The sequence below is a fragment of the Coccomyxa subellipsoidea genome (assembly GCF_000258705.1).
Source record: "Coccomyxa subellipsoidea C-169, whole genome shotgun sequence".
In the NCBI taxonomy this organism is placed as follows: Eukaryota; Viridiplantae; Chlorophyta; class Trebouxiophyceae; family Coccomyxaceae; genus Coccomyxa; species Coccomyxa subellipsoidea.
In genome coordinates, this window is record NW_005178042.1 from 1188419 (window position 1) to 1215496 (window position 27078).

The 27078-nt window shown below is 53.6% G+C and overlaps 5 protein-coding genes across 5 annotated transcripts; 3 read left to right on the top strand and 2 right to left on the bottom strand.

Moving 5' to 3' along the window:
* Positions 1 to 138: 138 nt before the first annotated feature.
* On the top strand, positions 139 to 7000 carry COCSUDRAFT_11034 (ARM repeat-containing protein; the record flags this gene model as incomplete). Its single annotated transcript, XM_005651734.1, has 14 exons — positions 139 to 288; positions 577 to 934; positions 1074 to 1288; positions 1484 to 1672; positions 1848 to 1986; positions 2281 to 2483; positions 2840 to 3045; positions 3611 to 3809; positions 4193 to 4393; positions 4805 to 5013; positions 5378 to 5519; positions 5873 to 6076; positions 6352 to 6525; positions 6773 to 7000. The coding sequence occupies 14 exons, from the start codon at positions 139 to 141 to the stop codon at positions 6998 to 7000; spliced, it is 2817 nt and encodes a 938-aa protein (XP_005651791.1).
* A 2425-nt stretch (positions 7001 to 9425) lies between these two features.
* Positions 9426 to 11885, bottom strand: COCSUDRAFT_55267 (hypothetical protein; the record flags this gene model as incomplete). The annotated part of the gene is made up of 6 exons (XM_005651735.1): positions 9426 to 9677; positions 9851 to 10031; positions 10238 to 10392; positions 10506 to 11247; positions 11435 to 11746; positions 11848 to 11885. 6 exons carry the CDS (start codon positions 11883 to 11885, stop codon positions 9426 to 9428), a joined length of 1680 nt encoding a protein of 559 aa, XP_005651792.1.
* Positions 11886 to 12937: 1052 nt separating this feature from the next.
* COCSUDRAFT_11696 (riboflavin biosynthesis p) lies at positions 12938 to 16617 on the top strand (the record flags this gene model as incomplete). Its single annotated transcript, XM_005651736.1, has 10 exons — positions 12938 to 13027; positions 13117 to 13422; positions 13628 to 13807; positions 13976 to 14068; positions 14242 to 14412; positions 14537 to 14626; positions 14736 to 14890; positions 15406 to 15623; positions 15903 to 16072; positions 16366 to 16617. Coding segments are annotated over 10 exons (1725 nt in total), but the record flags the coding sequence as incomplete, so codon positions are not given.
* A 1077-nt stretch (positions 16618 to 17694) lies between these two features.
* Positions 17695 to 20476, bottom strand: COCSUDRAFT_45789 (beta-lactamase/transpeptidase-like protein; the record flags this gene model as incomplete). Its single annotated transcript, XM_005651737.1, has 8 exons — positions 20190 to 20476; positions 19865 to 19984; positions 19541 to 19743; positions 19230 to 19419; positions 18866 to 19037; positions 18623 to 18710; positions 18188 to 18374; positions 17695 to 17976 (listed from the first exon to the last, which is right to left on the bottom strand). Exons 1-8 carry the CDS (start codon positions 20394 to 20396, stop codon positions 17695 to 17697), a joined length of 1449 nt encoding a protein of 482 aa, XP_005651794.1. The 5' UTR covers positions 20397 to 20476.
* A 2951-nt stretch (positions 20477 to 23427) lies between these two features.
* On the top strand, positions 23428 to 26818 carry COCSUDRAFT_52108 (Rab7/RabG-family small GTPase; the record flags this gene model as incomplete). Its single annotated transcript, XM_005651738.1, has 6 exons — positions 23428 to 23441; positions 25116 to 25287; positions 25414 to 25560; positions 25707 to 25787; positions 25900 to 26045; positions 26312 to 26818. 6 exons carry the CDS (start codon positions 23428 to 23430, stop codon positions 26376 to 26378), a joined length of 627 nt encoding a protein of 208 aa, XP_005651795.1. The 3' UTR covers positions 26379 to 26818.
* Between the last annotated feature and the right edge of the window lie 260 nt (positions 26819 to 27078).

Here is a 27078-nt window from a genome sequence, read left to right on the forward strand (position 1 = left end):
CATAAAGGTAGCAATATTTATTCCAGGACATTTGTGCCACTGCTGTCCGATAATTCTTCTACCTGCAGTTCGGGATGTGTGCATCGAAAGCTTCTACAACTCTGATGGGAGTCATTCCACGTGCCGCTCTTGCTTAGAATGGAAGATCAGTCGTCTCAAATAGGGCGTGTGCTCAGTGCAGCGCTCGATGCAAATCCAGAAGTCCGTCAGAAAGGAGAAGCTCTCATCAAGTCGTTGTCACTGCACCCTGGTTTCGGCCATGCGCTTGTCCAAGCGTCCCTACGACAGGTGAAAAGGCGCACATCTATCAAAATTGATGCAGAATGTTCTCCCTCTGCCCAAACGGCACTCTTGAAACATATTAAGATGTGACCCATTGAGTGGTTATAATCGACTTGATTGTCATATCGATTCATCCTTTTACATCTACATATCCATTCGTGGAGTTGCAATTTATTTTGCAAGTTGCATGCCACCAAGATACGATGAAGTCTTCGAAATCAAGGTCACCTCCGTTCGTATCCGAACACCTGGATTATGCAAGTAACGGACCGATAGAAATTCAATGCACCGCAGGAATTTCCCATCGGTTTGCGCCAGATGGCAGCCGTGTTGCTGAAGCAATTCATCAAAGCTCACTGGACGCCAGAAGCCAAGCACTTTGAGGAGCCAGTGGTGGGGGATGAAGAGAAGGCAGCCATCAGGCGAGACCTGGTGGCAGGATTGGGGGACTCTGACAGCCGGATGAGGGCTGCAGTGGGCATGGCAGTAGCAGGCATCGCAAAGTGGGACGTTCCCGCAGCCTGGCCGCAGTTACTAGGTCAGCTGGTCACGGTGATCAGCGAGCGGAAGGACCAGCGCGCTGTGCATGGTGCTGTAAGGTGCCTGTCGATGTTTGTGGACGAGCTAGAAGACAAGCAGGTCCTGCAGGCGAGTACATCAGTCACTCCATTCAACCTGCATTCCAGGAGGGTCATCTGAATGTTGGCATCCATGTCTCACTCAGTCTGTCAACATTTCAATGAGCCTGCTAAGACTCGAGGATTTCATGTGTTGCATGCAGGTTGCGCAAGCGCTGTTCCCTGCCCTGCTTGCGATTGTTAATAGCCCGTCAGAGTATGGGGCCAGCGTGCGGAGGCGTGCCCTCCAGATAGTGCACAGCATGGCAGTCATGCTGGCGGGTGTGCAGAGTAGCGCTGACAAGGAGAGCAGCAAGGCAATCGGCGCCCTGCTGGACGCCTGGTTCCAACCCTTCTGCGTCATGCTCAGCCAGCCCACCACCGCGCATGTGAGCCCTAAGCTTCCACCTCAGCCATGAGCATAGCCATTTCCACCCCTGCACTGGTGGCGCAACACCACATGATCAGGCCGATTCATAATTTGAGAATCTAAGCACTGCACTGCATATGTTTCTCCTCCATGCCTCTTGGATGGAGCACTGGCAGGCCAACATCTGTGCGGTAAGGAGCAATGTGTTGTGCAGGATGTGGGCGGTTGGGGAGTGAAGCTGGAGGTTCTGCGGCTGCTGGTTGCGCTGACCACGAACTGGCGCAGGGTGGTGCAACCGCACATGCCCGCGCTGCTGCAGCACTGCTGGACTCTGATGCACAGCTGCTTCCCCATCTACCTCACTGCTGTTGTCCTGCACCAGGATGATATCGATGAAGGCCTGGTGAGGCACCTGAAGATATACCGCACTCTCTGCGTTCCAGAGATTGCCTTTGCAAGGAGCCCAGGAGATGATGCATTGCTTGCATGACCATGACCTGCAACTCTGTTGTCCTATGTAGTGAGCTATAAGTCAGGAACGTGCCTTCATGAGCTTGAGGAGGTCGTGCTGTGCGCAGGCAGACTCAGATGGGGATGTGGTGGAGTTTGAGGTGCTCATTTCACAGATGTTCGAATTCATACTCACGCTCGTGGGCAACAGCAAGTTCCTGCCGCTGCTGGAACCCGTGCTGCCAGAGCTGGCCTACATGACAATAGGTGCCGCACTGTCCCCTCCAAACAGCCATGCCATCCTGTGCCTCTTGCTGACTCATCTGCCATCCAATTCACTCCTTCTTCTTGCATATCCACGCGGGAAACGTGCATGAAACTCTCATCTTTAAGGGTCCGGCCTTTCAGCTGCGCGCTCTGCTGCGCACAATGTAGCCATTGAACACAGCCTCTCTACCCCAGATTGCATTGCTTTCCTCTTCAGCCTGCAATTTCAGTGGCGGTAGGGCATCTTTTCTATCGATGTAATGGGAAGTAGTCGCGGTGATTGGTGGCACGCAGGCTACATGCAGATGACGACGGACCAGGAGGAGAACTGGGCAGAGGACCCCAATGTCTACGTGGCGGACGAGGAAGATGACATCTTCAGCGTGCGCACCAGCGGCGAGCTTGTGTTGGAGGAGGTTCTGCGCCAGGCAGACGGGGCGGCTGGGACGCTCGCCGGTGCCGTGCGGCGGCGGCTGGACGAGGCCGCCGCGGCCCAGGTACACGACCACACTGCTGCTCCCTGCTCGCTCATGCCAAGATGCTGTGCTTGGTCAAGGAGACTTATCCGGCAGCTTCCTTCTTGGTGTGTACAATCTACATGCAGATCCAGGTGCCCACAATGACAGGGAAATTCTCTGACGACCTTGCAACCAATCAATGCACTGAGAACTGCAGCAGTGCCATGTGTCTTCCGAGGCCCCGGCTTCAAACGTAGGCAGCTTTCTGCTTCTTTAGGGAACACGCGTTGTGCCATCGAGTGGCATGCAATGCGTGGCAAGTGCGCGCCATGGTGTCCATAGGAAAGTAACAGGAGCGGATGGAGTGAACTGAACACCACACGCGCCATGCGTAGGCGGCGGGCGATGCCGGGTGGTGGCGGCTGCGAGAGGCGGCGCTGCTGGCGGTGGGGGCGGTGTCGGATGCGCTGCTGGAGGCCCCAGGAGCCAGCGACGCCGACTTTGACCTGGGCAGCTTCCTGCAGAACGTGCTCGCGCAGGACCTGCAGGCGCCCGACCCACCGCCCTTCCTCGTCGGCCGCGCCCTCTGGGTCGCCTCCCGGTGTGTATAATACTGTTGTAACAAACAATAATGTAGGGAGTTGTGGAAGAGAAAACGACAGGAAGGGGCTGGGGTTGGCTACAAGGTTCCACTTCGCGCCAAAACCTCCCCCACGTTGGGATAGTCCCGACAAGAAACGCAAGATTGAGATTCTAGATATTGCAAACGCTCGGTGAGCCCTGCGCATCCTGCCTTCCGGCCCCTGCCTTGATTTAGCTGCATAGAAAAGAAATGCTCTAATCTAAATTGTTAAGGAATGGGAATCCAATCGTGCTATTCAACCACCTCTGCCCGATCATGACACCCTTTTCCCTTGATTGGTTCTTTGTGAGCAAGTGACAGCAGGATGATGTGAGAAATCCAAGGCGCTTACTCTGTAGCAGGTTGCCTGCTGCCTGCCTGTCCATGCGTCTGCCAGAAAAACAGCCCAGGCGCCTAAAACAACAGCCTTGCTCGCCCTAAATTTCCAATAAGTCTCTGCAATGGCTGTTCCGTTGTATCATAGAAAGATAGTCTGCATGAGAATGAATGGGGGGTGATCATAAGGGCTGATGTGTAATTGCAGCCTGGCCCCAGCGCTTGGAGGGGAGCGGCTGGTGCAGTACCTGCAGGCGGCTGTGGACGTTCTGAAGAGCAGCAGCTTTGGAGCGGTGCAGGTCGGCGCATGTCGAGCCATCGTGTCACTGGTGCCCCGGGCGCCCGCGCCGGCGCTGCAGCCGCTGCTAGATCCCATTTATGAAGGCACGGCTCCTTCCTCTCCCTGCGTCCATTGCTGCAATCACGACTGCTTTCATGTTTATACTCATTTCAGAGGTCTTGCACTTCTGCTCATGCTCTTTGTCGGCGTGGGCAGAAGCTTTAGGCATTTGCAACTGTGCACTGTTTGCTTCTCCTGTGGAAATGAGCATAGCAAAGACAAGCAGTGCGAGACGCGGCTATGGATGTCTTTGACAGGACCCCAAGAAATGTCTCCGGATTTCATTTGTGACTGCTCAGCGGATGGGCGACCGTGCAGGGCTGGGGCGGCTACTGCAGTTCTTGATGTTTGACACGACCGGAGAGAACTCTCGACTTCAATAACAATGTGTGCCGGTGAGCGGGTGGCGAATGCGCAGGGCTGGGGCGGCTGCTGGGGGAATTCAGCGAGGAGACGCTGCACATGGTGCTGGAGGCGCTGGCGGCCGTGGTGGGCGCGGACGGGGGCGCGGGCGCGCGGTGGGAGCCGCGCCTGTCACCAGCCGTGCTGCAGCTGTGGGCGCAGCACGTCAAGGATCCCCTGCTGTCCATGGACGCCGTCGCCGTCATCGAGGGCCTTGCCTCCATCCCCGCCGCCCTCCCCAGCCTCCAGGTGCCTGCATTTCCTTTACTTGATCCCCATCAGTTGTTGAACTATCCCGCTTGTCAACAGAACACAATTCCAGGAAGAAATATTATGCCTTCCTGGACGACCTGTGCAAAGCTCATGCAGGATGGTACCACTCTCCAGCGGCTGCACCTCACAACATGCATAGAGCTGCTTTGTGCACCTGGCAGAAGGCATTCTGCACAGCTCCTGTATGTGGCTGTAATTGAGCGCCGGGCAATGACCAAAGCTCTGCGCGAGGCAGGCCTGTCCTGCCACCCCTGCTTTATTAAACTCGGGTGTCTCCGTGTCTAAGTGGTCAAGCTGGCACCTTGAAGTCCAGTGGACCACACATTTTGCAGGAGCGCGCGAGAAAAGGAAGGCCGCAATCGTTACTGAATGCCGGGCAATTTGCAGGAGCGGGCGCTGCCGCACCTGGTGGGCATTCTGGGCGCGCCGGAGGCGGGCAACCCGACGCTAACAGAGGGCGCGCTCGACGTCACCTGCGCGCTGCTACGGCCGGCCGCGCCCGAGCAGGCGGCGCGCGTGCACTCGGCCGCGTCCGGGACCGTCATGGCGCTCGTGCTGCGCGCAGACGACCCTGGCATTCTGCAGTCCGCCTCCGAGTACCTCAGGCACGCGCACACTACACTGACTCACTCATTGAGGAGATTTGTTGTTGCTGTTATGATTAACATCATTTGCATTGCGTGCTTTCCCTGTCAAGAGGCAAGGTGTGCCGGCAGAGCAAGGTGCACTCGATGCTTGCAATATAGCATTGTGAATGCAGTATGGAACTTGCCCTCTCTGATATGCGTGACTCCGACAAACAGCGCTGTGCCTCTCGGGGTGACAGCGCAAGCCCAGGCGCACTGCTGTTCACTTGGGTGACGCAGGTCACATGGGGCAGGGGCAGTCTGCAGTGGCCTGGCAATTTGGTGCAATCGATTGATGGTGATCTGCTGATGTGGCGCTGACGTATGTGTGCAGGATCTTGGTGCGTATCGGCGGTGAGGACCTGTTGAGCTGGGGCGGCGCGGATCCCGCGCAGACGCTGCACGCGCTGCTACAGGCCGTCGCGCGGCTGCTGCACCCGGACGTCGGCGACTCACCCTCCCTCGGTGTTGGAGAGGTGCGCCTTGTTCAGATGATTCTGGAAATTGCAGCGGTGCCAGCCACCTGGACTGGACTGGTGCTCGGGAAGACCGCCAAATTGCTTGCAAGCGGGATGTCCGGGTGCATGCTGATGGCGCGTCAGACGTCGCAGGCATCAATGTAGTCTGGCTGGCAGGCGGCCATTCTGTTTTCTGGAGGCTTTCTGCTGCTGGCAACCTTCGACAGGACCTGGTCCCTTTGTTTTCTCTAAGCACTGTGGATCATAACAAGGCTGCTTGGCCGCCTACAAGCTTGACAAGGCTGGCGAACTGTCACACAACAATCATGCTGGATCAATGCTTGTCTGATGTGCGCGGCGTGCTGCGGCAGGTGATAAGCACGATGCTGCGCAAGATGCCGGGGCGGCTGGCGGGCGCGATGCCGGAGGTGCTGGCGGCTGTCGTAGCCAAGCTGGCGGCCGCACAATCGTCGCCGCTCATCACCTCGCTGCTCATCGTCCTCGCGCAGCTCGCCCACGCCGACGCGCGCCAGCTCCTCGACTTCCTCGCCTCCCAGCCAGCTCCCGGTATATCTGTCGATTCTGAAACTAAATTTTCACAAACCGCACTAAGCTGCTTGTTACCCCTCTTGAGGGTTACTACACGCCTGTCTTATGCAAGGGACTTTTCACAGGTGGTGGGAGTTGATTGTGGCAATTGCTTCTTGTACGTACTTGCTCTCTGCACCAGTGACTGTTGCTGAGGCTACTTGTGCAAATGCAGCTTTGATAGTGCACATGATGATCGTCAATACATATCATGTAAGGAACAGGTAGCAACACTTTTGAGGGGTGGTGCGCAGGTGGGCAGGCAGGGAACGCGCTGGAGATGGTGATGCGCATTTGGACGGAGCGCCAGATAGAGCTGCGCGGCGTGTACGAGATCAACCTCACCTCCACCGCCCTGGCTGCCCTCCTCGCCTCAGGCCACCCTGCCCTGGCCGAAGCCAAGGCGCGCCGGACTCATCCTGGCACCAACCTTCATGTGGGCTTGTTAGGCGCTTCTGATTGGGTGTTGTTCATCAGCAGGGTAACGCCATCAAATGATTGCAACCCATTTCATTTTATTCAAGGAATAGTTTGGTGTTGCCAGAGGGGCAAGATTGTTGCTGGGCAAATGGTGTATGGTGTTTTGCATGCTTGTGAAGGCTGTGCATGGCAGTCGCAGCGCAGGTACTGACACATGTGTATCTTTTTAATTGCAGGTGAAGGGGCGGCGGCTGGACGTGGAGGGCGCCATCCGGACGCGGTCGCGCGCGGCGACGCAGGCGGAGCAGTGGCAGGTCGTCAGCGCGCGAGTCAAGATCTTCGCTCTGCTGGCCGACATGCTCATAGAAGCCCGGGAAGGTGCGCATGTCCGTCACAGCCTGCTTAACTTTGGTTTTGGCACAGCATGCCCCACAGTGCATCTCTTCCCAGCTGGCATTTTCATGGTACTTTACCCCTGCGAAGGCCCATGAACATGTACTTTGTCTCTAGCTTACAGATAGGCAGTTTATAATTCTATAGAAGAGATTCACCGGCCGTCAGGTCCAGCGATGTTCAAACAAGCAAATATTATGAGGGCATGACCTTTGGGGAACGCCAGTGTTCAGGATTGCAGAAGTGCAGGTAGCTGAGGCTTCAAAGTACTCGTAGTGGTCACTTTAAACCCCGCACCCCCGGCGGTGCGGGAAACATTTTAAGGCAACATTCAGGAATCTTCCTGGCATAATTTTCACCAGGAGCTTGCTCCACTGGATCTATCTTGTCAAGAGCTTTCCGAATATGGTCTCAAGATTGTCACACGGTTTTTGAGAGATAGATTGTTATATATCAACCCCTTTTGGCCAAAATCAGGGGGTACTGAAGACTACCAGGTACTACTAGGTACTGCTGGGTAGTTTTAGTAACCCCTGCAGAATAATTATTTTCTGCGGGGTTTGGAGTGACCAGTACGATATGTGCAAAAGGGGCGGGTGGCGGGGCGGGCGGGGACGACAGCAGCGACTGGGAGGAGGTGTCGGAGGAGGGGGAGGCGGACGATGGCGAGGAGGCGCTGTCGGTGCCGGGGCTGCTGGGCCAGGACCTGCTGGACATCACCGCCGCGCAGGCAGCCGCCGGCGACGACCTCGGAAACCTGCTGCGGGTGCGCACTGTGCCACGGGCCGTCCCTGCACGCTGGTGCCGTTTGAGCTGTGCAAGGTTGATGCAGACAGCGAATCAGCTTAGCTGCTGCCAGTCCCTGGCCTGCCTGCTCGCTTGCCAGGACAATGTAGATTTGTGGTGTTGACACGATGAAACCTTGAAAGGCTCTGCCATCATGGAGAATGCCCAGGCATGCTCTGTTGAGAAATGGTGATTTTTGTTGTGAAGGCATCCCACTTAGTCAGTCTGCTGTGCCTGACGGTGTCGTGCAAAGCCATTCTCCTGCCCATTGCCGTGGAAAACTCCCAGATCTGTGATGACTAGACATTCAGAAGGGTGCTGAGCGTGAGATGGGTCGATGTGCAGACGGACCCGGAGCTGAGGAATGACCCCATGGCCAAGCTGGACCTGGCAGCGTTTGTGGGAGAGCAGCTGAGGGCCCTAGCGCAGAGGGACAGCGCCTTCTTCAATGAGTGCTGCAGCCAAGTGGCTCCTGCGCAGCTGGCAGCCGTGAAGCAATGTTTCCAGTAGATTACTGTAGACGTACAGAGAAGGGAATTTGGCATCTGGCCCAAAACGATGACCAAATGTCTTGCTAACACATGAATTGCAAGGCATGGGCTCTCTCCACACTGATGTTGTCTGACTTGTCCTGCAAATGATCCAATGAACAATTTATTGCAGTGACTGCATCTGTCCGAACAAATGTGGGAGTGTTTAAAGAATATAGGACATGCTGCTGAGCTCCCCGTGAGGACCATTTATGCGTACTGTGCTCGAATGACACCTTGGAGGCCCTGAATGTGAAATTACCAATGGGGCTCATCTGCCAGTTGCAATGTGCAGATATTCCAGCATGTGCAGCTGTGCAACAAGCAATTTATGGTACTTTTACAGGGCACTTCTCATCAAATTTACTGGCCATTGCAACAGTAAAATAAGCAATCCACAGGACACATTGATGCCAATATGCACTCTCAATCGCACAACACCGAACAGCAGTGCACAAAAGAAAGCAGGAAGGCTTCTGAAGACTACAGTACCCACAATTAGCATTGCTGGAATGGTGTATGGCTTCAACAAATGTACAACAGTGCCATCAAAAGTAGGATCAAAAAGCTCACTCACACTCTAATCACAATTGCCAGACTTCCTTTGCCCTTCTTGGAAATGTGCATGCACCCAGTCTTGTTCCCAGCACAGATCAATATATTTGCAACCACGTACTTCTTTGCAATCAAGTCTAGGTTTTCTCATCTTCTCTAATCAAGTCTAGAGAGGCAAGACTTCCAGTGTGAGCCACCATGCAGGCGGCACCATCCAGTACTTGTGGCTGTCACAAATGCAACTAACTTCCTGAGACCCTCAATTCAATGCAGACGACAATCTGGGCAGACAGTGAAGGAACCTTGTGATGTATTGCTGAAAGGAGTACTGTCGCACGGCTTGTCACCGCGGATAGATGGCCCTAGAAATGGCAGCTCACTTTCAAACCCAAAAATCGCAGGACGCATTAGGACGTTGACATTGCCTGACATCTGTGCTCTGTGCCTACAAACCTTCCACTCCTGAAGTTCTGGGTTCTCCAAATATCTTCAACATTTCCAAGACGCTGGCAGTGCATCCACCCAACACACAGAAATAATTCCATAAGCCGCACTGCGCAGCGTGCGGACAAAACAGGTCATAGCCTTACTGTGAATGCACCCTCCTCGATGCCACTGAGCCAGATATATGTTGAGGCAGGGCTTCAAGGTTTCAATCCTGCTTGCTCACCGCTGCCTCGCCAGCAGGGGACCTGAGGAAAGTGCGGCGGGCGTGGACTTCGAATGCCCACAGGGCGGACATGGGCAGCAGGCACCCGACACAAACCAGTAGGAGAAGGCCCCAAGCAAAGCAGGTGCGGAACGGCTGCATGGCCCCGGGTGTGCTGCACACAAATGGCAGCGAGCGACCCACAGCCAAGAGTAAAAGCACCATGTGATTTAATGCCAGCCTCCAGGAGCGCACCTGCAACAGGGCCAAGCATGGCACTCAGTGTTGCATGGCACACGACAACACCCTTAAAGTGATTTTGTCTGCCATGCATGCACCGGAACCTCCCACTTCCAACCTCGCACACTTGATACTGGAGATGTAGTTAACATGGTGTGTGCCGAGACAAAGGAGAGACAGGCGCTCACCACGAACATGATGGGCATGACTGCCATGGCTTCGGCATAGATGAGGCGTGCAAACCAAATGGGGTCAGAAAGCTTTGAAGGGGGCAGCCTGACGGCCACGCAGGGGGTGAATGCTGCAGCTGACTGGACTGCCATTGCGATCAGCAGCGCGCTGATGTAAGCCTCTCGCCTGTACCGCCACCTGGCGGCATCACATCTGCATGTCATGCAAATACCCAGTGTTCCCACGCCGCCTTTCTTGCCACCGACAAGCCATACCTGACCATTTCGACAGGACTGCACTGGCCTTTCCGCACTTTTATTGTCAGCAGGGGCCAACAGAGATATGAATTTTCCATGCACTGCCTGGGTAGGTGTGCATGAGAGGGATCCTGTTGTGGGGCGCACCAGTGTGGCCGGAAGAGCATCACGTTGAGAATGCAGAAGAGGCTCAGAGTTGCAACAAATGGCCGCCCAGAGGCCATCACGCCTTTCTTCACCATTGGATCTTTCATGGCCGCCAGCTCCACAAAGAAAGCCAGGAAGCCTCCCACAAGATCACCCTGCAGATGTCAGAAACTGCTTTCCTAAATTTGAAGCTCCCCTGCTACCACCCCAAAGCCTCCAGACAGAGGATTTGATTCAAAGGAAATATTGGCGTATATGTCAGGCCCACCTTGGCCTGTTGGGTGGCCTGCCACCCAATGAATGCCTGCTCCAACCCACCGTGCTTGAAGGTGAGCCAGAAGGGGTGCTGCTTGGCAGCCCGCCCACCCCTGCCCTTGCCTTCTCCCTTGCCGCCCCCCTCCTGCTGCTCTGTGCCCCTGCCGCTGGAGCAGGGCTCATCAGGCGGTTTCTGGCGTGGCTCACTTGCAGTGCCAGGATCGGCCAAGCCCCCTGACGCCATTGCTCCACTGCCAAGAAGCCCCCCAGCTGTGGCATCACTGACCCCTGTAGCGCCTCCCTGCGCCGGCGCAGCGCTGCTGCCAGGCTCCTCACCAGCTGTCCGGTCTTCAGGTGCGGCTGGGGTGTCACTCGGCGTGACTGGCTCGCCAGGAGGCTGCACATGGCCTGCTCTCTGCCTGTGCACCTCTGCGTGTGGTGACAGGGGGTCGGGGAGCGAGTTTGGCTGTGCAGGCGGCCTGCCGGGCCGCTCATGGAAGGCTGTGGTGCCAGCTGCGCGCACAGGCTGCCCCTCTCCACAAGCATCTGCATCTGCGCTGCTGTCCGAGGAGCTGGCGTCTTCTGAGGAGTAGGAAGCTTCCCCGGCTGATCTGGCAGCTGCCGGCTCTTCGGCTTCCTCTGCTGGGTCGACAAGCAAGTAGTAGGCTCGCATGTGCGCGGCGACCTTTGAGAATGCAGAGGCAAACCGGCTCGACAGCACATAGGCGAGGGCCGTCAGATTGCCCGACACCGCCCTGCGCACATCCAGCAAGGGCATCAGATTTCCACAGCGAGGTCACAGCGCTACATGCCAAAAAAAATTGAACGTCTGATGAGGGTACGGTGGGAGAATCTCTGGCTTTACCGCAATTAGTACCTGCTCAGGGGTGCAGACTAGAGCAACAAGTCACACAGGGGTCAAAGCAGAGGTAAAGGACGTACGAGTTGTCGCCCCTCTTTATCCCCATCAGGACTGCCCCCAGGCACTGAGTATTCATCCCCCCAACCGTGTGCCCTGGTTTGGGGATTGCAATGCACAGCGCTGCAATGCTCTCCGGCTTGTCTTTCCATAGCTGCCTGAGATCGTGCTTTGCAGCGGATCCATAACTGTAGAAGCTGCACTGCCCGCTGGCATAAGCTTCCCCAGCTGCTGAATTCTCGCAGGGTATCAAGGAGAGCTCCAAGTCCAGAGACTTAGGAAATATGAGGGAGCTTGAAAGCACCAGTAGATCATCTGTGACGGGCCCTGCCACCCTGCATATCGATGACTGTCAGCAACGTTCTCGAGAAATGCAACCACTGCGGTCTAGCAAGGCCTTAGGAACTAAAAACACACCAGAGTAGAGCCTCCTTACCTGATGCAGGATGCTGATGGGAAGTAGGCGGCCAGCATACTGGACAGATCCACGTGAGCCTTGCCATCCACAAGAGCTTGCGCAATCAGTTTGCAAACAATCGAGAGGTCACTCTCCCTTGCCATGGCCTGGCCTACACCTGCGTGCTATCACGGGCAAGCTCACCATCAAATGGCAAGACTAAATCCTTCCCGTTAAGCACTATTTTAGCAATTTCTTTTCCTCGCCATCTTTTTGCTTCATCGTGAAACAGCGAGAAGAACCCCAACACGCCTTCCCATCATGAAACCTTGTCACAACCCCTGAATTAGAATCGCCTCCAGGATTCACGGATATCGAGAATGCATGACAAGCTCTCACGTCAGGCCGTGGGAAAGCTCGTGAATACCACACGCACTCAGGATTGGAGTCCAAGAGCGATCCATCCATGTGATGTTAGTGAAGACGGATGATGTTTATCCTGGAGACTGGTAGCAAGGGCCACCCTGTGCAGAGCCCTTTGACAAGTAGAGGTTCTAGTACTGCGCATTTTGTTCCTGCTGTTACAAGGCGACGAGGCCTTAATAAACCCCCGAAACACAATCTGCTAGACACTTCCCTTACTTCCGTTTGTACTAGAATCGCTAGAAAAACGGAAAGAGGAACTCGACAGGTAGAGCCTGACGAGAGCAACAGAGTGGTTTACATTGCCTCGCTTGCGATAACCTTTGCAAAGGTCATTATTTGTGATTCGAATACATTACATGGTTAGTGCTGTGACACAGGCGCCCCGGGCGAGCCTGAACGGGCGCAGTCAAGGAGGAGGCATTGCAGGTGAGTCTGAGCAGGCGATCATACTGATTACTAAACAAGTATCTTTTATATGATATTCGATGATTGATTGACGTACATGTGTGTCCATCAGATGAAGATCTCTCATTCCTGCTCCAAGCAGCAGCACAGGCGGACAAGTCAGCAGGTCTGTGACCTTCATCGTCTTCAACATGCAACTGCTTGAAACATCGTACACCAGACTTGCTGCATCTTTGACAGCCAAACTAGCAACATGCGGTGGCAATGGAAGGAATGCAATTGTATTTTTGTTTGACCTGCAGGTTTGACCCAGCCACATCCCAATGCTGGCTGCGTGCTAGTTGGACCTGATGGCCGCGTGCTTGCCGAGACGTTTCAGCGGGCGCAGGTGTGACTCACATAATTGCCCTGCCTACATTAGGCCACAAAATCATCAATCACTGTGCATGTGCTTGAGTTTGCGCCATACTTTTGCAGGGCACAGAGTCAGCGGAGGTGCAGGCATTGCAGCAGGCAGGCCCCTCAGCACGGAGGGCAACGGTGTACACCAACCTTGAGACGGGGGACTGCCACGGTGATGACACATCGGTGGCAGCCCTCATTCATGCTGGCGTCAGGCGAGTGGTGCTAGGAATCAGACACCCATTGGCGCACCTCCGGGGCAAGGCTGTGCGCGCGCTCAGGAGCAGCGGTGTCACAGTTGACATCCTGGAGGACGCCGGATCCTCTGCGGATCCTGACCGCCTCGAGGAGTGCCTGCGTGCCTGCCTGCAAGTCAATGAGGTCCCCCTTCAACATGGCCATGCCAAATGATCTAGCCTGTACTGTATTTGTGTCGATTGCTTTCCCCTTGCTGTAAGACATTGCTGCGCTAGGGCATGCCCTTGCAGATGCAGAGTGTGAGCAATGCTGTCTAGCACGCATGTAATTCGGACATATTAGAGTGCCGCAAAGATGGGGGATGAAGTGGTGATATTGCTGTGCGCAGGCGCTGCTGCATAGAGCGGTGACCGGGCGGCCCTTCTCAGTCCTGAAGTATGCCATGACGGCAGATGGGAAGATTGCCACGTCCATGGGGCACTCTGCGTGGGTGTCGTCCCCGGCGTCTAGGCAGCTGGTCTTTGAAGCCCGTGCGCGATCAGACGCCGTCATTGTCGGTGGCAACACGGTGCGCCGCAATCCAATATACCCCCCCCCAAGTATAGGGAGACTGAAGCCTACTAGGTAGGATTCAAAAAAGTTCATGGGAGGGTCGTGCACGATAAGGGTCACCTAAACTTCAGACCCACGTGATGTTATGGGAAACTGCTCATGTGCTGCGCTGTCAATGGTGCAGGTGCGGCGAGACAACCCTCGGCTGACCACTAGGCGAGAAGGGGGCCACGCACCTGTCAGGATTGTCATGTCCAGAACACTCGACCTGCCTCAGGTACGCACGCATGCATTGTTCTTCATCATTACTCACATTACATTGTCAAGCCGGGTATTGCATCCAAACTTGGCGCGCTGTCCTCACCAGGGCGCCCATTAGACAGGCAGCACACGACTCAATGATGATGCCAGATTGGAATTTGAAACATTAAGCTGACGTGTGGGCTGCAGGATGCTAACCTGTGGGATGTCTCGTCTGCGCCCACCATAGTCATGACACAGAGGGGCGCCCGGAAAGACTTCCAGGAAATGCTGCAGTCCAGGGGAGTGGAGGTGGTGCAGTTTGACTTCCTCACGCCCGAGGCAGTCGCTGCATACTGCCAGGAGCGTGGTTTCCTGCAGGTGAGGCTGCACTTTGTTGCGTATGTAGTATGAGACAGTTCGAAATCTGTCTCTATATTATCAGCTGTGCAATGTGTGGTGAGTTTGTAGTGTCTTGGAGACAAGAATTGCATGTCTGTGGCAGGTATTGTGGGAGTGCGGTGGTACGCTGGCAGCGCCAGCCATTGCAGCAGGGGTGGTTCACAAGGCACTGGCCTTCATTGCTCCCAAACTGGTGGGTACATTGCCCTGTGCTGTGTAGATTGCCACCTAATACAGCTTCAGCAGGAGCTTGCACATGTTGTCTTGTGCACTAGCGTGCTCATGTCTTTGTGTGGCTACAGATCGGTGGTGTGCGCGCGCCGTCTCCAGTGGGGGAGCTTGGCAATGTAGAAATGACCCAGGCGCTGACTCTTGCCGACACTCAGTGGCAGGCAGTCGGCCCAGACATGCTCCTCACAGGTGCCCTGCTGTGCTCTGCTCCCTATTGCCCATCCCAGTGGCTCCTGATTCATCCCTTTCAGTAGCAACTGGGTGCCTTTTCTTCGGCTTGCATGGCTGAAAGTAAAGTAAGAGAGGAGCTATATACTGTCAAGAGCTGTCGAACTGAGTAGTATTTGTGGCTGGCTGAATAGGGTATCTGCCGTCCTCGGGGGGTCTCGCTTCATTGGCGGCAAAGCTGAAGGCTGGCGGGCAGCTGTCGGGCACGCTGGACGCCGGCCGAGCTTCCAGCTCTGCAGGCGCGTCTACGCTCCCATCTGCTGCGCAGAACGGCGCCCACCTCGGCAGCGGCCCCTCCAACGGCGCCATCCACCGCCGGTGGCTCCGCTGCAGCGAGGGCAAGGTATGTTCCTTCTTGTGTATTCCAAATACCGCGAAAGTGCTCGCAGAGGCTTGCCGCCACTTGAGCCGCTGTAGCCCAGCAGTGCTCCACTGTTGTATATACCTTTCAAGAGCAGCCCGAGGTGCTAAAGAGGGATAGACATGCACACATGTGACGTTTGATCAGGGAAGACGCAAAGATTCTGTGCTGACAGCGGTGTTTGCTCATTCGTGGTTGCAGTGTGCGGAGTTCTACAAGTCTTGGGACCGGTACGGGTCGCTGTCGAACTTCTCGGCGCACCCCGTGAGCCTGCCCGATGGCCCTGTCAGCGCCAGTGGGTCCCTGCCTGACGAGCCTCTCAGGGAGTGGCCCAGCGTGGAGCACTTCTACCAGGCCCAGAAGTTTGCAGGTGCGCCCTCTGCACTCCTCCAGCCCCCCTGGTGACAATGTATGTCAGGATTTGTGGGATTGGCGCCCCGTATGGCGCCATGCAGCATGCAGGTCAACGTGGTCATTGACTTTTGATGACAGCGCACTTTGTCGTTTTGTACTGTATCTAACAGATGACACCGAGATACAGTACCCACCCACTTTGTCTCATTGAATTACATTGCAAGGGGCAGCAAGTGACAGTGTGCGTGCAAGTCTCAAGGGGTTGATCCTGACGGCGAGGCATGGGTCCCTGCAGGTGTGCAGCATGCGGAGGCGCTGGCAGTTGTGGAGCGGATAGCGGCGGCAGGGAGCCCGGAGGAGGCTGCGCGCATCGGCCGGGGCACCGAGCGCGGGGAGCCGACCCTGCTGCGCCCCGACTGGGTCACCGCCAAGCTGGCCGTCATGTACGCTGGCCTTCGCGCCAAGGTGACCAATGCTTACTCAGCAGTCCCTGCACTTCAATGGGCGCTGGCCCCTCGTCAAGCAGGCCGCCTGCGTGTCATCACCTTCCATAGCTTCCCTTTGGAAGGTTTTGTTTGTTTGAACTGTCCTTTTGGGGCATGCCCGTCCTGCTGGCAGAACACTGCATGCCATATGTGAAGACTTATTTGCTTTTGGCTTCTTAGAAGTTTGCAGGACAGAATATCCTATGTCAGTGTCTTATGCTGCAAGTGTCAGGTCACGTATGATGAAAATGCTTGTGTTGCTGTGGCGCGCAGTTTGTGGCGCATTCCGGTCCGCGCGCGCTGCTGCTGGAGACGGCCGAGGAGGGGTCGGCAGGGGGACCCCTGGATCTGGTGGAGGCATCGCCTCATGATTTCTTTTGGGGGCGCGGCGTCGACGGCTCCGGCGCAAATCACCTAGGCACTTTACTCATGAGCATCCGCGACGAGCTCATCGCAGCGCAGCGCGCAAAACATGCACAGCGTAACAGCGAGTTTGAGCACAGTGAGCCCACTGCAACCAGATGAGAAGAGGCCGCTCCCATGAAAGGAGCATGAGCTTCCCTGCAGGGCACCAGAGCTTTGCTGGCTCGATTCCTTGTGGGCTTCATATGCAGCATGCAAGCAGGTCTTGCCAGAATTGAAAAAACCTTCCCAAACAACGAGAATCAGGAAACAGACTGCTTGCAGCAGATTCTTGGACTCTTTGCATGCTGCTGTGGACAGCATACTTTCAACATTGTCATGTGAAGCGCTTGAACATGCAGCGTGGAGAAATAATTTAATTCCAAGGCATGCCAGCCCTGATCCAATGTGTGCTGTTATGCAATGTATGCGCCCTGCATCTGGATGAAGTCAATATTACATCAATGCCATAAAGCCTGCTTTGGCTAGTGCTCCGGCAGCTTTCTCTTCCAAAGGGTTCCAAGTTTCGGAATCAATATGACAAATTTTAATGCAGTTGCACTCTTATTAGTCAGTCATCCTCCTTAGATTCAGCATCCTCTGTGTTCAGTTTCCTCTGCACTGCACTGGCAGTGAAGACGCGCGAAGCACATACATGTACACTTCTCGACTGCATTTTTCAGAGAATTCTGCCTTCAAAGCTTCTTGTTGACATTAATAATTAAACCAAAGGGACCAGTCCCATATGGATGTGATTCTCTTCAAGTTGATTTCGTGAAACTGTTCGAAGTACTTCTAATTTCATCCCCAGGACTCCAACAATTTAAATGGTCTCTAGCGCACTTCACAGAGTCAGCAATCTTATGCCACAATATATGTTTCTCCACAAGTGAAAGGGAGCAGTGTTGCCAGCAAGACACGCATGTCTCGTGTACACTTTTCTGGTGCACCTCAGCACACAGGCCACAAGTGAGAGAATGACTGAGGTAAAGCTCTGAGCAAACAGCAACATCATTGATGTGAACAGTACATTATTTCCCAGCTTATTGAAGCGGGATATCTGAACAGCAAAATTGAAGACGGCGCAGTTTGTGTGCTGCCAAAATTCAATACCACAGACTGTATAAGTCATTCTGAGATTGATATTTGAATTCATTTGAACTCCGTTCATTTGTATCTCATCCCTGCTCTTCACAGCGATCAGGAGCTTCTGTACTGGCCAGTGATGTTGAACATCTGCGCGAGGCGCTCAGTCACATAGTTAGTCATGTCTGCTCCGGTCGCCTTGCATGCACTGGGCTCCAGGCTGATGGGGCTGCCATTCTGGGTAGAGCGCACGGAGCACGTGCCATTGGCGCCCGAGGGGATTATGGGGTTGCTGTTGCTGAAAAAGAGCACCGCGTCTGACTTGCTGGGATCAGCCTCGTTCAGCCAGTACTCGATGTGAGTTAGGAATCCCCAGATGCCTCCAGTGTACAGCAGCTGCGCGGTGCAGCCACAAAAAAATATCAATGGGTGCCCACATGATCATCTGTAGTGCACGGCTGCAATGCTCTCAAAGAATGATGCATGGACACATCAAAGGCCTGCGCCCCACTGTTGAGAAAAACAAAGCAATGCAAGCTCATGGTGGAAAGCCATGCCAGATTGGAGCAGTCTCTGGCAATGTGGAGACAAAAAGGCAGCAACGCACCTTCTTTCCCTTTCCTGGGGCAGGCTCCACAACAATGCCCTGAGCGAATGAGGCTTTTACCAGTAGGCCAGGGACGTTCACTGGCTCCAGCGGCTCTGTCAGGGCGGCCAGGGACTGCTTGGTCAGGCCCACAAGCTCTGGCTGGGTCAGAAACGTGTTGTACCACTTCAGAAGATCATACATATCGCTGCAAAAACACAGACCACTATGTAAGTCACACCCAATCATGACAGCTTACAGGTGTCCTTACAAGTATGAGTGACTGGACAAACGAGAGAGGTGCCGATGGTAGGTATCCTGGAGATATTCAAGTGCTGCACATGTTGTTAGTAGGCTAGCAATTGCTTGTACAAGATGCACAGCCGTTGGTGACAGCTGTCACAAAAGGCTGCTGCAAAAATGGTGACCGGGCAGGATGTAGGAGGGGCAGCGTACCTGAACATGGCTCCTGCACCCCCGGCAAATGCTGAGAGGTCCATTTCAAGCCAAGAGACCCTGCTTGCAAAATTGAAGGCCGGTGCACCTACAAGCAGCGCATCTCAATATTTGAGGGCGATTTCCTTGATGCGACTGGGTCTCAGATCATCCTCCAGGCTTCCCCTGCACTGGCCCATTTCCGAGATGCGATTATAGCAAGGGTGGCAACGTATGACTTTGAGATGCGAGGCATCAGATCACCTGAAGCACCCTGAAGCCCAAAGGTGGTGGTGTACCCAGGAATGGACACCACATTCTTGCGGATGCCCTGTGGCTCCATGCCCTGGCCTCCGATCCAGTAGTAGGTGTTGCTGAGGTTTGTTGGCTTCAAGATGAACTCGGTCAGGTAGTTGGTGAATGTCATGTTTGTCAGCTGCACAGAGAACACCTCGAATCAGCCAAGGAAATTGCTCATTGAGGCCAGAATACTCTCACAATGAGAGCTGTGCATTGATTCTGAGGAAAAATGGATCACCGCGGCATTGATTTTGCTGGACAGAACTGCATTAGAGAGCGTTTTGACCACTGCATCACGTTGTGAAATGGCCGGACTAGCGTCACTCACCCTCTCAACAACGTAGGCAGCAATGTTGAAATTGGTGTTGACATAGCAGTACTGGGCCCCAGGAGCATGAAGCATTGGGTGTGTCATGGACCCCTGAAACCTCAAAAGGTCAGCTGCACTGGCATTGCCAGTCAGCCAGTTGCCGGTGTCACCGCTGGCATCCCCGTATGTTGAGTTCACAGCAAAGAGCCTGCACCATGCCAACATATATCAGCATCCTTCAGCAGATGTCTAGGGCACTCTGTCCCAACTGCTGCGGAGTGTCTCCACTTGCACAGCACGCAGAGCTTTGGTGTGCCTTGCTAACATGCCTGTAAGGCCAGAACCAGTCGGAAGGCGTCCATGAGGTGTTGGGAGTGCCACAGCCCAAGTTGTCAGAGGGAAGCAGCCCAGAGGTCATCTGGAGCAGCTGCTTGAAGGTGGGCTCCTGGCATCCCAGCTGCTCCTGGCCATGGACCTTGGGGCACCAAGCTCCATCCAGTCCAAAATCTGCAGGATCTATGTACCCGTTCACCTGCGGAGAAGCAAAGAAGGATCAGGTGTCCGGATGTGTGTGAATTCCCAATACAGAGAGATGGATGAGGGGCGATTTGATGGAACTGCTCATCAGGGAGCCAAGCACGCTCGTAATTTACCGCATCAGAGACATTAAGGAGCCCCTTCTCTTGTAGCTGGTAAATGGCTACTGCAGTGAAGAACTTCGTGTTGGAGCCGATGGGGAAGATGTGGTTGTCTTGTAGGGGCACTCCAAGCTCCTGGAAGAGCAGAATGTATTGTCAGCTTGTTTCGTGGGCAATTTGCTGCTCTTTCCGCCTCAACCAAAGCAGAAGAGTTCTGCATAGCTTGCAACTTGACAACCCTCACGATATTCCCAGCACCGCAACTAGACACTTTGGGACAACGAGATGAACCGCGAGTCGACGGCATCATACATCTCAACTGAACGAACTGTACATTCACCTCGCTTGCGTAGCCAAATCCATTTGTCCAGACAAGCTGACCAGCCTTTTGCACGGCAACGGTGCCTCCTATCACTCGAGATTCTGCAAGCTCGGTCATGAATTGGAGTGCTGCATTCGCTTCGTTGCCATACTGGGCAGGAGTCGAAGCTGCGAGGGCAACCTTGACCAGCACAACAGCGACGAACAGCCGAACAATCTTAAGCATGTTTTCTCGCAAGTAATACCTCCGATCCCTGTCAAGCACAGACAATGAACGAATAACGTGGTTCACGCACTTCAAGATCGGGCTGTCGCACGCATAAATATAACCTTGGCACCAGTTTCCGCCAGATAGCTCTGGATGTGTCAGATCCGCGTTACAAATCTTGTGACATCAGGCTGTAATATTACTGATCGTCTGCGTCAGCAGCCAGCATGCAAGTACTGGAGCTGGAGCAAGTACTACTCTCGCAGCCGAGCTAAGGTAGCTGCATGCGTGAGATGACACCCCAGGCATGTCAGATGAGGTGCATGCACATGTCAGAATCTGGCAGAGCTTCAGCTGCAGCCAGCTGGCGCCGCCGGCGGCTGCCGCGCCGCGGCTGCACCGCCTCGGCCTGCCTCAGTGAAGCTCGAGCCAGGAGCTCCTGCCACTGAGTCCGCAGCTGCATCCATCTGCCGTCAAACAGATTTATGGAACGCATATGCCCATGCCCATGCATGCACATTTGCATGCGCATCCACAACGTGACATGAGAATTCTAGATCTAGATCTCGAGTAGATGTATTCAATAGAAGTTCCCTACGTGTTCCCTTGTCCTGGACATTGATGGGCCTTGTACTCCAAGCCCAGTAGATCTTTCTTTATAGCATTAGCTGGCAGTCAGCCGCTATATGCGGCATGTGTTACAGTTTGAACCTTGAAACTGCACTTTGGCTCGCAATAATAATTAATCCAGGAACCTTGCTTATTAAAGCCCAGTCATCAGGCCAGTGTTGCTCCGGCATGCGCATGCATAGCACACATGCTAACTATCTACTTGTCCGCGTATTTCCAACGCAGAATGAACTAAACTGTCCCAAACGCTGTTCCAACCACTCCAATGGAGTGGCAGCACTTGCATCTGGCAGCTGCAGGGGCAAACATGCAATATGCACTGTCTACCAAAATCCCCACTCAGCAATACTGACCAGTGATGAGCACAACTTGCTCCAGATGCACAGAGGGCCACAGACCAGAGTCAAAGACCACATGCTGGATAACTATATCATCCGGACAAACTCAAGTCAGAACGTTCTACTTTTTGCAGCCAACATTTGCGCAGGTCCTCTCTTGTTCTCTAGAGTGACCATTGGAGGCACCGCTCACGCTGCATGATCTTGATCTAGCATCATAAAGTTGTTGCTCCATCAATTTGTCAGATCCCCAATACTGGCAAGGCTCAACTTCCATATGGCAGGAGCATGTGCCGCAGGTCTGGCAAAATGGGCTTACGCTGACTGTATTCTATCGTGCGTCCAGATTCAAGCACTGTCAAACTCTGCACCGAGGTCTCGCTGTCTCAATCAAAAAAGTAAAAAGCCATGTCAGCATCCAAAGGCGTCTTCATTCACTTTTCAGTGGTTTAAAAAAATGGCAATGTTCAATTGTTGGTCAAGTTGCCACGCACTTCTGCATGGCCGGAAAAGGGATCTCTCCTTTGCGAGGGAGCCCTTTCCCACGCAGGTAATACCACATCTTCGTTGACTTCATCAGGAGATAAGAAAGAGTCAGCACTTCATGGGCTGCCGGTGTCATGATCACACGCGTATGAGTCAGCAATGAAATCTAATGAACAGGCACAGGTGCGCAGCAGCTACATCCTCTGGAGCGCCAGGCTGCATGCACCGACCACTTATTGACAGGTCATCGCATTTTAGGACCCCTTCAGGCGCTGACAAAACTGCCGTAGATGCTCCAGATTTTGGCGAGCTGATCCGTTATTATACTAGTCATGCCGGCGCCCATGTCGTTGCCACATGCGCGCGGATCAAGGTCTATCCGGCTGCCGTCTCGGGAAGAAAGCACAGAGCAGGAGCCGTCCGCGCCAAACGGGATGGCCGGGCTGAGGTTGCTGAAGAAAACAACTGCATCTGACTTGGTGGGGTCGTCGGGGTTCACCCACAGGGTGATCTGCGCCTCAAAGCCCCAGATCTCTCCTATGTATGTGAGCTGCAGGGCACAACACAGGTGCATGAATACATGTCTTTCATAGGAACAGACATTCCAGATATCAAGCTCCTGACTGCAGTAATGTGAAGTGAATCTTCACTGTTTTTGGCCAAGCCGTCTACACTGTAGTACACTACTCCAGCTCAGAACGCAGCTGGGAGTCTTTGTGGGTAGCTAGAAGGAGTGTACCTTCTTCTGTTTGCCGGGGCCATCAGAGACTGTAATGCCCTGTGCAAAGGATGCGTTCAAGCCGGGTATCGGCTGCAGCGGCTCTGTCAGATTCGCAACCGACTCCTTGGACAGCCCAATGACCTCCGGCTGTGTGATGATCAAGTTGTAGAACTTGAGCAGATCATGGGCATTGCTGCAATGCAGAACAACCCCGTCAGCAACATCGTGTTCCTGTGCTTAATAAGGTGTGGATACAGCTGTTGCACCAACCGCAATGAAAATTTTGAGACAAAAATATTGCTGAGCTCCAGAATATTGGAACAGTGCTGCGAGGGAGTATATTATTGCACCTGGACAAGGATCCTGCTGCCTGAGCCGCAGTAGAGGACTGCCCAGGAAACCATGGGTATCTGTTTATCTTCTTGTACGCAGCAGGGCCTACATATGTGCAAAGTCACCATCACATAGAGTGGCCCCTATACCTCAGAAATCAAGCTTATGGATCCAAGCTTTTTGCAAACATCTGCTGTGTCTGTGGACATTGACATAGCACCATGCGCCATTCAAGAACATAGGACATCAGCAGCATGCGAACAAGCAGACGTTGCTGATGCTTACCTTGGCCCCCCTCAAAAGTTGTCCGGTAGGCAGGCACAGTGATCACGCGCTTGTGCAGGCCTTCAGGCTCCCAACCCAATGCGCCCGTCCAGTAAAAAGTACTGCTCAGATTGGCTGGCTTGATCACATTCTCCGTCAAGTAGTCTCTGAAGGTCATGTTGGTGAGCTGCACCCACATGCCAGCTATTTCAGTGGGTGCTCTTGAGAAGCATACACTAGCATTTGAACTTGCAGCTGCATTTTGCAGCTGCTAGCAATGGGTGCAAGGCAGTGCATTGCTCAGGATGGAAGCTGCACACCTTCTCCACGATGTAGCCAGCAAGCTGAAAGTTTGAGTTGACATAGCAGTACTGCGAGCCTGGGGCATGGAGCAGCGGCTGATCAAAGAGCTTCTGGAACTTGAGCAAATCCGCATGCGTGGCATTGCCGGACAGCCAATTGCCGGTGTAGCCCATAGCTTCTCCCCACTTGAGGTCCCACTCAAAACTCCTGCAGGAAGTCTTGCTCTGTCAAGTGATCCAATTCTACTGTGAATCATAACATGCCTGAGATGGGTAAATTGGGAGAAGATACAATGCCTGATTCATGGCAGATGCATGCATGCTAGAATATTTCAAGTATGATTCTCGCAAGCCTAGTCAGGCACAGAGGAGATCGTTCAAGAACACACAGTCTGTGAGGATGTCTTGCCTGTACTCCCAGAACCAGTCTGAATCAGACCAAGTCGAGTTTGGAGTGCCGCAGCCGAGATTGTCAACGGGTAGCAATCCAGAGGACATCTCCAGCAACTGCTTGATGGTGGGCTCTTGGCAGCCAAGCTGCTCCTTGTCATGGATCTTGGGGCACCAAGGCAGCGCCAGGCCAAAGTCTGCAGGCTCAATATAGCTATTCACCTGCGTGCAGGGAAACCTCTTACTCTAAATTAATAGATACAGATTTCGGCATGCTGCTCGAGAGATTTCCAGTGATGCATTCGCTGTCGCGCACCGAATCGGTCACATTGAGAAGTCCCTTCTCTTGTAATTGGTAAATCGCGACAGCTGTGAAGAACCTGCGCATGCCAGTTGCATATTGAATATCATAGATTTACGAAAGGAAAAGCAGATGCACTTGAATGTATCACTTGCACATAAGAAGAGGTTAGCCGAATGAGGAGGTGGAAACGCACTTGGTATTGGAGCCGATGGGGAAAATAAAGTCATCCTGTAGCTTCACATCCAATTCCTGCAACGCAGTAATTATGTTATCACAGGCTGAAATTCTGACAACGTCCGTTCATCTGACTCAACACGGCAGACGATGCGCTATTTTTGACGTTTTGCACCCAGAACGTGCGCTTGAGGCCAGATCAATCGGTCACCGATAGTACAGACCAGGAGCGAGGACGACTCTGGTGCCGCTATTATTTCAGATGGGCTGTCATAGCAGCATGGTCAATGATATAGGACTCGCACCTCGCTTGCAGAGCCGTAGCCTTTGGCGAACGCGATCTTGCCGTCCTTTTGCACGACGACTGCGCCACCAATCACTCTGGATTCGGCCAAGCGGCCCAGAACATCATCTGTGTCCTTTCTAGCTCTATCGTTGCCTGTGTTGACAGAAACACTCTCTGCTCTGGTACTGTGCAACAGCAGGCCCACGACCACAAGCCCAAACCATCCAGACGCGGCGACAACAGAGGTCTTCATCGAGACAAAGTGATCTTTGAGACTTTATGCATTGAATCTTCGGCTCGAAGACCAGGACTGTTACCAGGACAAGGAGAAGAGCGCATCAGAGGCATCTTTGATCACGCTGCAATTGCAAATTTGGGTCACGGCATCGCTGAGTCATTGGGAGGGTTTTTGCTGGGAGCACGGGCACAGTTTGCAGAAGCTGAAGCAGTGACTCCTGCTCGGCTTTGGCGTTCTCTAGCAGTGAAATAGAAGGCAAAATGGCGGGCAGGACGAAGAGAACCCTTTTGAAAGTCATCATTCTGGGGGACTCAGGCGTTGGTAAAACATCACTGATGAACCAGTATGTCAACAAGAAGTTTTCCAGCCAGTACAAGGCTACCATCGGGGCCGACTTCCTTACTAAAGAGGTCCAGGTCGACGATCGGCTGGTGACCATGCAGGTGTGCTGCTTAGAACTCGTAGTGGAGGTTCTCCTAATGATCTAGCTCCCAAGCAGAGGATCGTTGCAAGCTTGCACTCTTAGTAAGCAGATCAGAGGACATGATCTGGCTTTCCGTTGTTTGCAGATATGGGATACGGCTGGACAGGAACGCTTCCAGAGCCTGGGTGTGGCATTCTACCGTGGAGCTGACTGCTGCGTGCTGGTGTACGATGTGAACTCGCAGAAGACCTTCGAGAACTTGGATAACTGGAGGGATGAGTTTCTGATACAGGTGCGCCCTGGGATACCAGCCAAGAGGAATTTTTTTATTAGGTTGTATGTCAGTGTCTGGCAATTTAAGCTATTGAGCAGAATTTACGGTGAATGTCATTAAGGCCATGTGGAATGTCGTTGACATTTGCTGGGTGACGTACGCAGGCGAGTCCATCCAACCCAGACAACTTCCCTTTTGTGGTCTTGGGCAACAAGGTGGACATGGATGAAGGTCGCAGTCGGGTGGTGCGTTGTCCCTGAGTCCTCTGTTGTCTCAATTGCTTTTGCAGGTAAACACATCGATGCATCATATGTGCTTGTGACTATACACAGTCATCTGAGAACAAGTGTCATGCAGGTGACAGAGAAGAAGGCCAAGCAGTGGTGCACAGCCAAGGGCGGCATTCCCTACTTTGAGACATCTGCAAAGGAGGACCTGAACGTGGACAGCGCGTTCCAGTGCATAGCCCGCAACGCCCTTAAAAACGAGACCGAGGAAGAGCTGTGCGTTCATATGCCCATGCCTTTGAGCTTCAGAGCATCACCCAGCTGAGCATGACATATAGTGATGACCTGGAGGGTGTGCGGGAGGTGTATTGTGTTGCTGATGCACATTGTTCCACCTGCGAGGCAGCCCTTTCTCCCTTCATGGGCGCTCGCTCTCTCTGCTTGTCTGCATCCTCTCCTGGCTTGACAGGCTCCTGTCCTTCTTTTCCCATCAGAAAATATGCCAGAGTACAGCAGGCTGATTTTTGTTGTTTCCTGCACAGGTACATGCCAGACACAGTCGACATGAATGCACAGGCCATCCCCAAGCGGAACAGCTCCTGCTGCTGAATGCTGTACTCAAAGTCTCAGCAGAAATTCCACACATTCTATTATTTGCTATCTGGTGCAGCAATCAGCCTCTTACTGTATCCTTGTAGAGATTAGCCTGCATGACCATGCATGTATTTGTAGCATATCTGTCTGGGTGGCCGCCTTAGTTGTGATTGAGATGTCATAGCAGGCATTGCTGCCCTGTTGAATGCTCTTGAAAGTACTCTGACGCCTGCCCCTGAATTTGTTGGGTGTCAGTTGGGTGCTTGTGGGAAACTGGCCTGGTTGTTTGTATTGGCCTAGGTTGTGCCTGCAATAGGCTGTACACTGCCACACAAGCTGCAGTCAACTGTGATGTCAACAAGATTGTGCCTGTCTGTTGGACAAAGGCAGCCCTCCAATGTGTACTTGGGAGGCTGATATCTCCCAAAAGTTTTTATGTAATCGGACCTGCCAGGAATGCAAATTCTTCAATGGTGACTTGATTGATCAGCGAGTCTTTTATATTAAAACGCATTCCCATATGGGAGGTGGAGCTTAGTAACGAGTTCAAGGTGCCAGATAAATCTGTTGACTTCCAGTCTTTGACCATCACGGATGCAAAATGCTCAAAAATTCTCTTACAGCTTGCTGTTGGTGTCTAATTACGGCCCTTTCTCTGGTTTCTTAATTGACAGTGCACGTGCTAAAACTCTCGTACCATACATGTGACATAGAA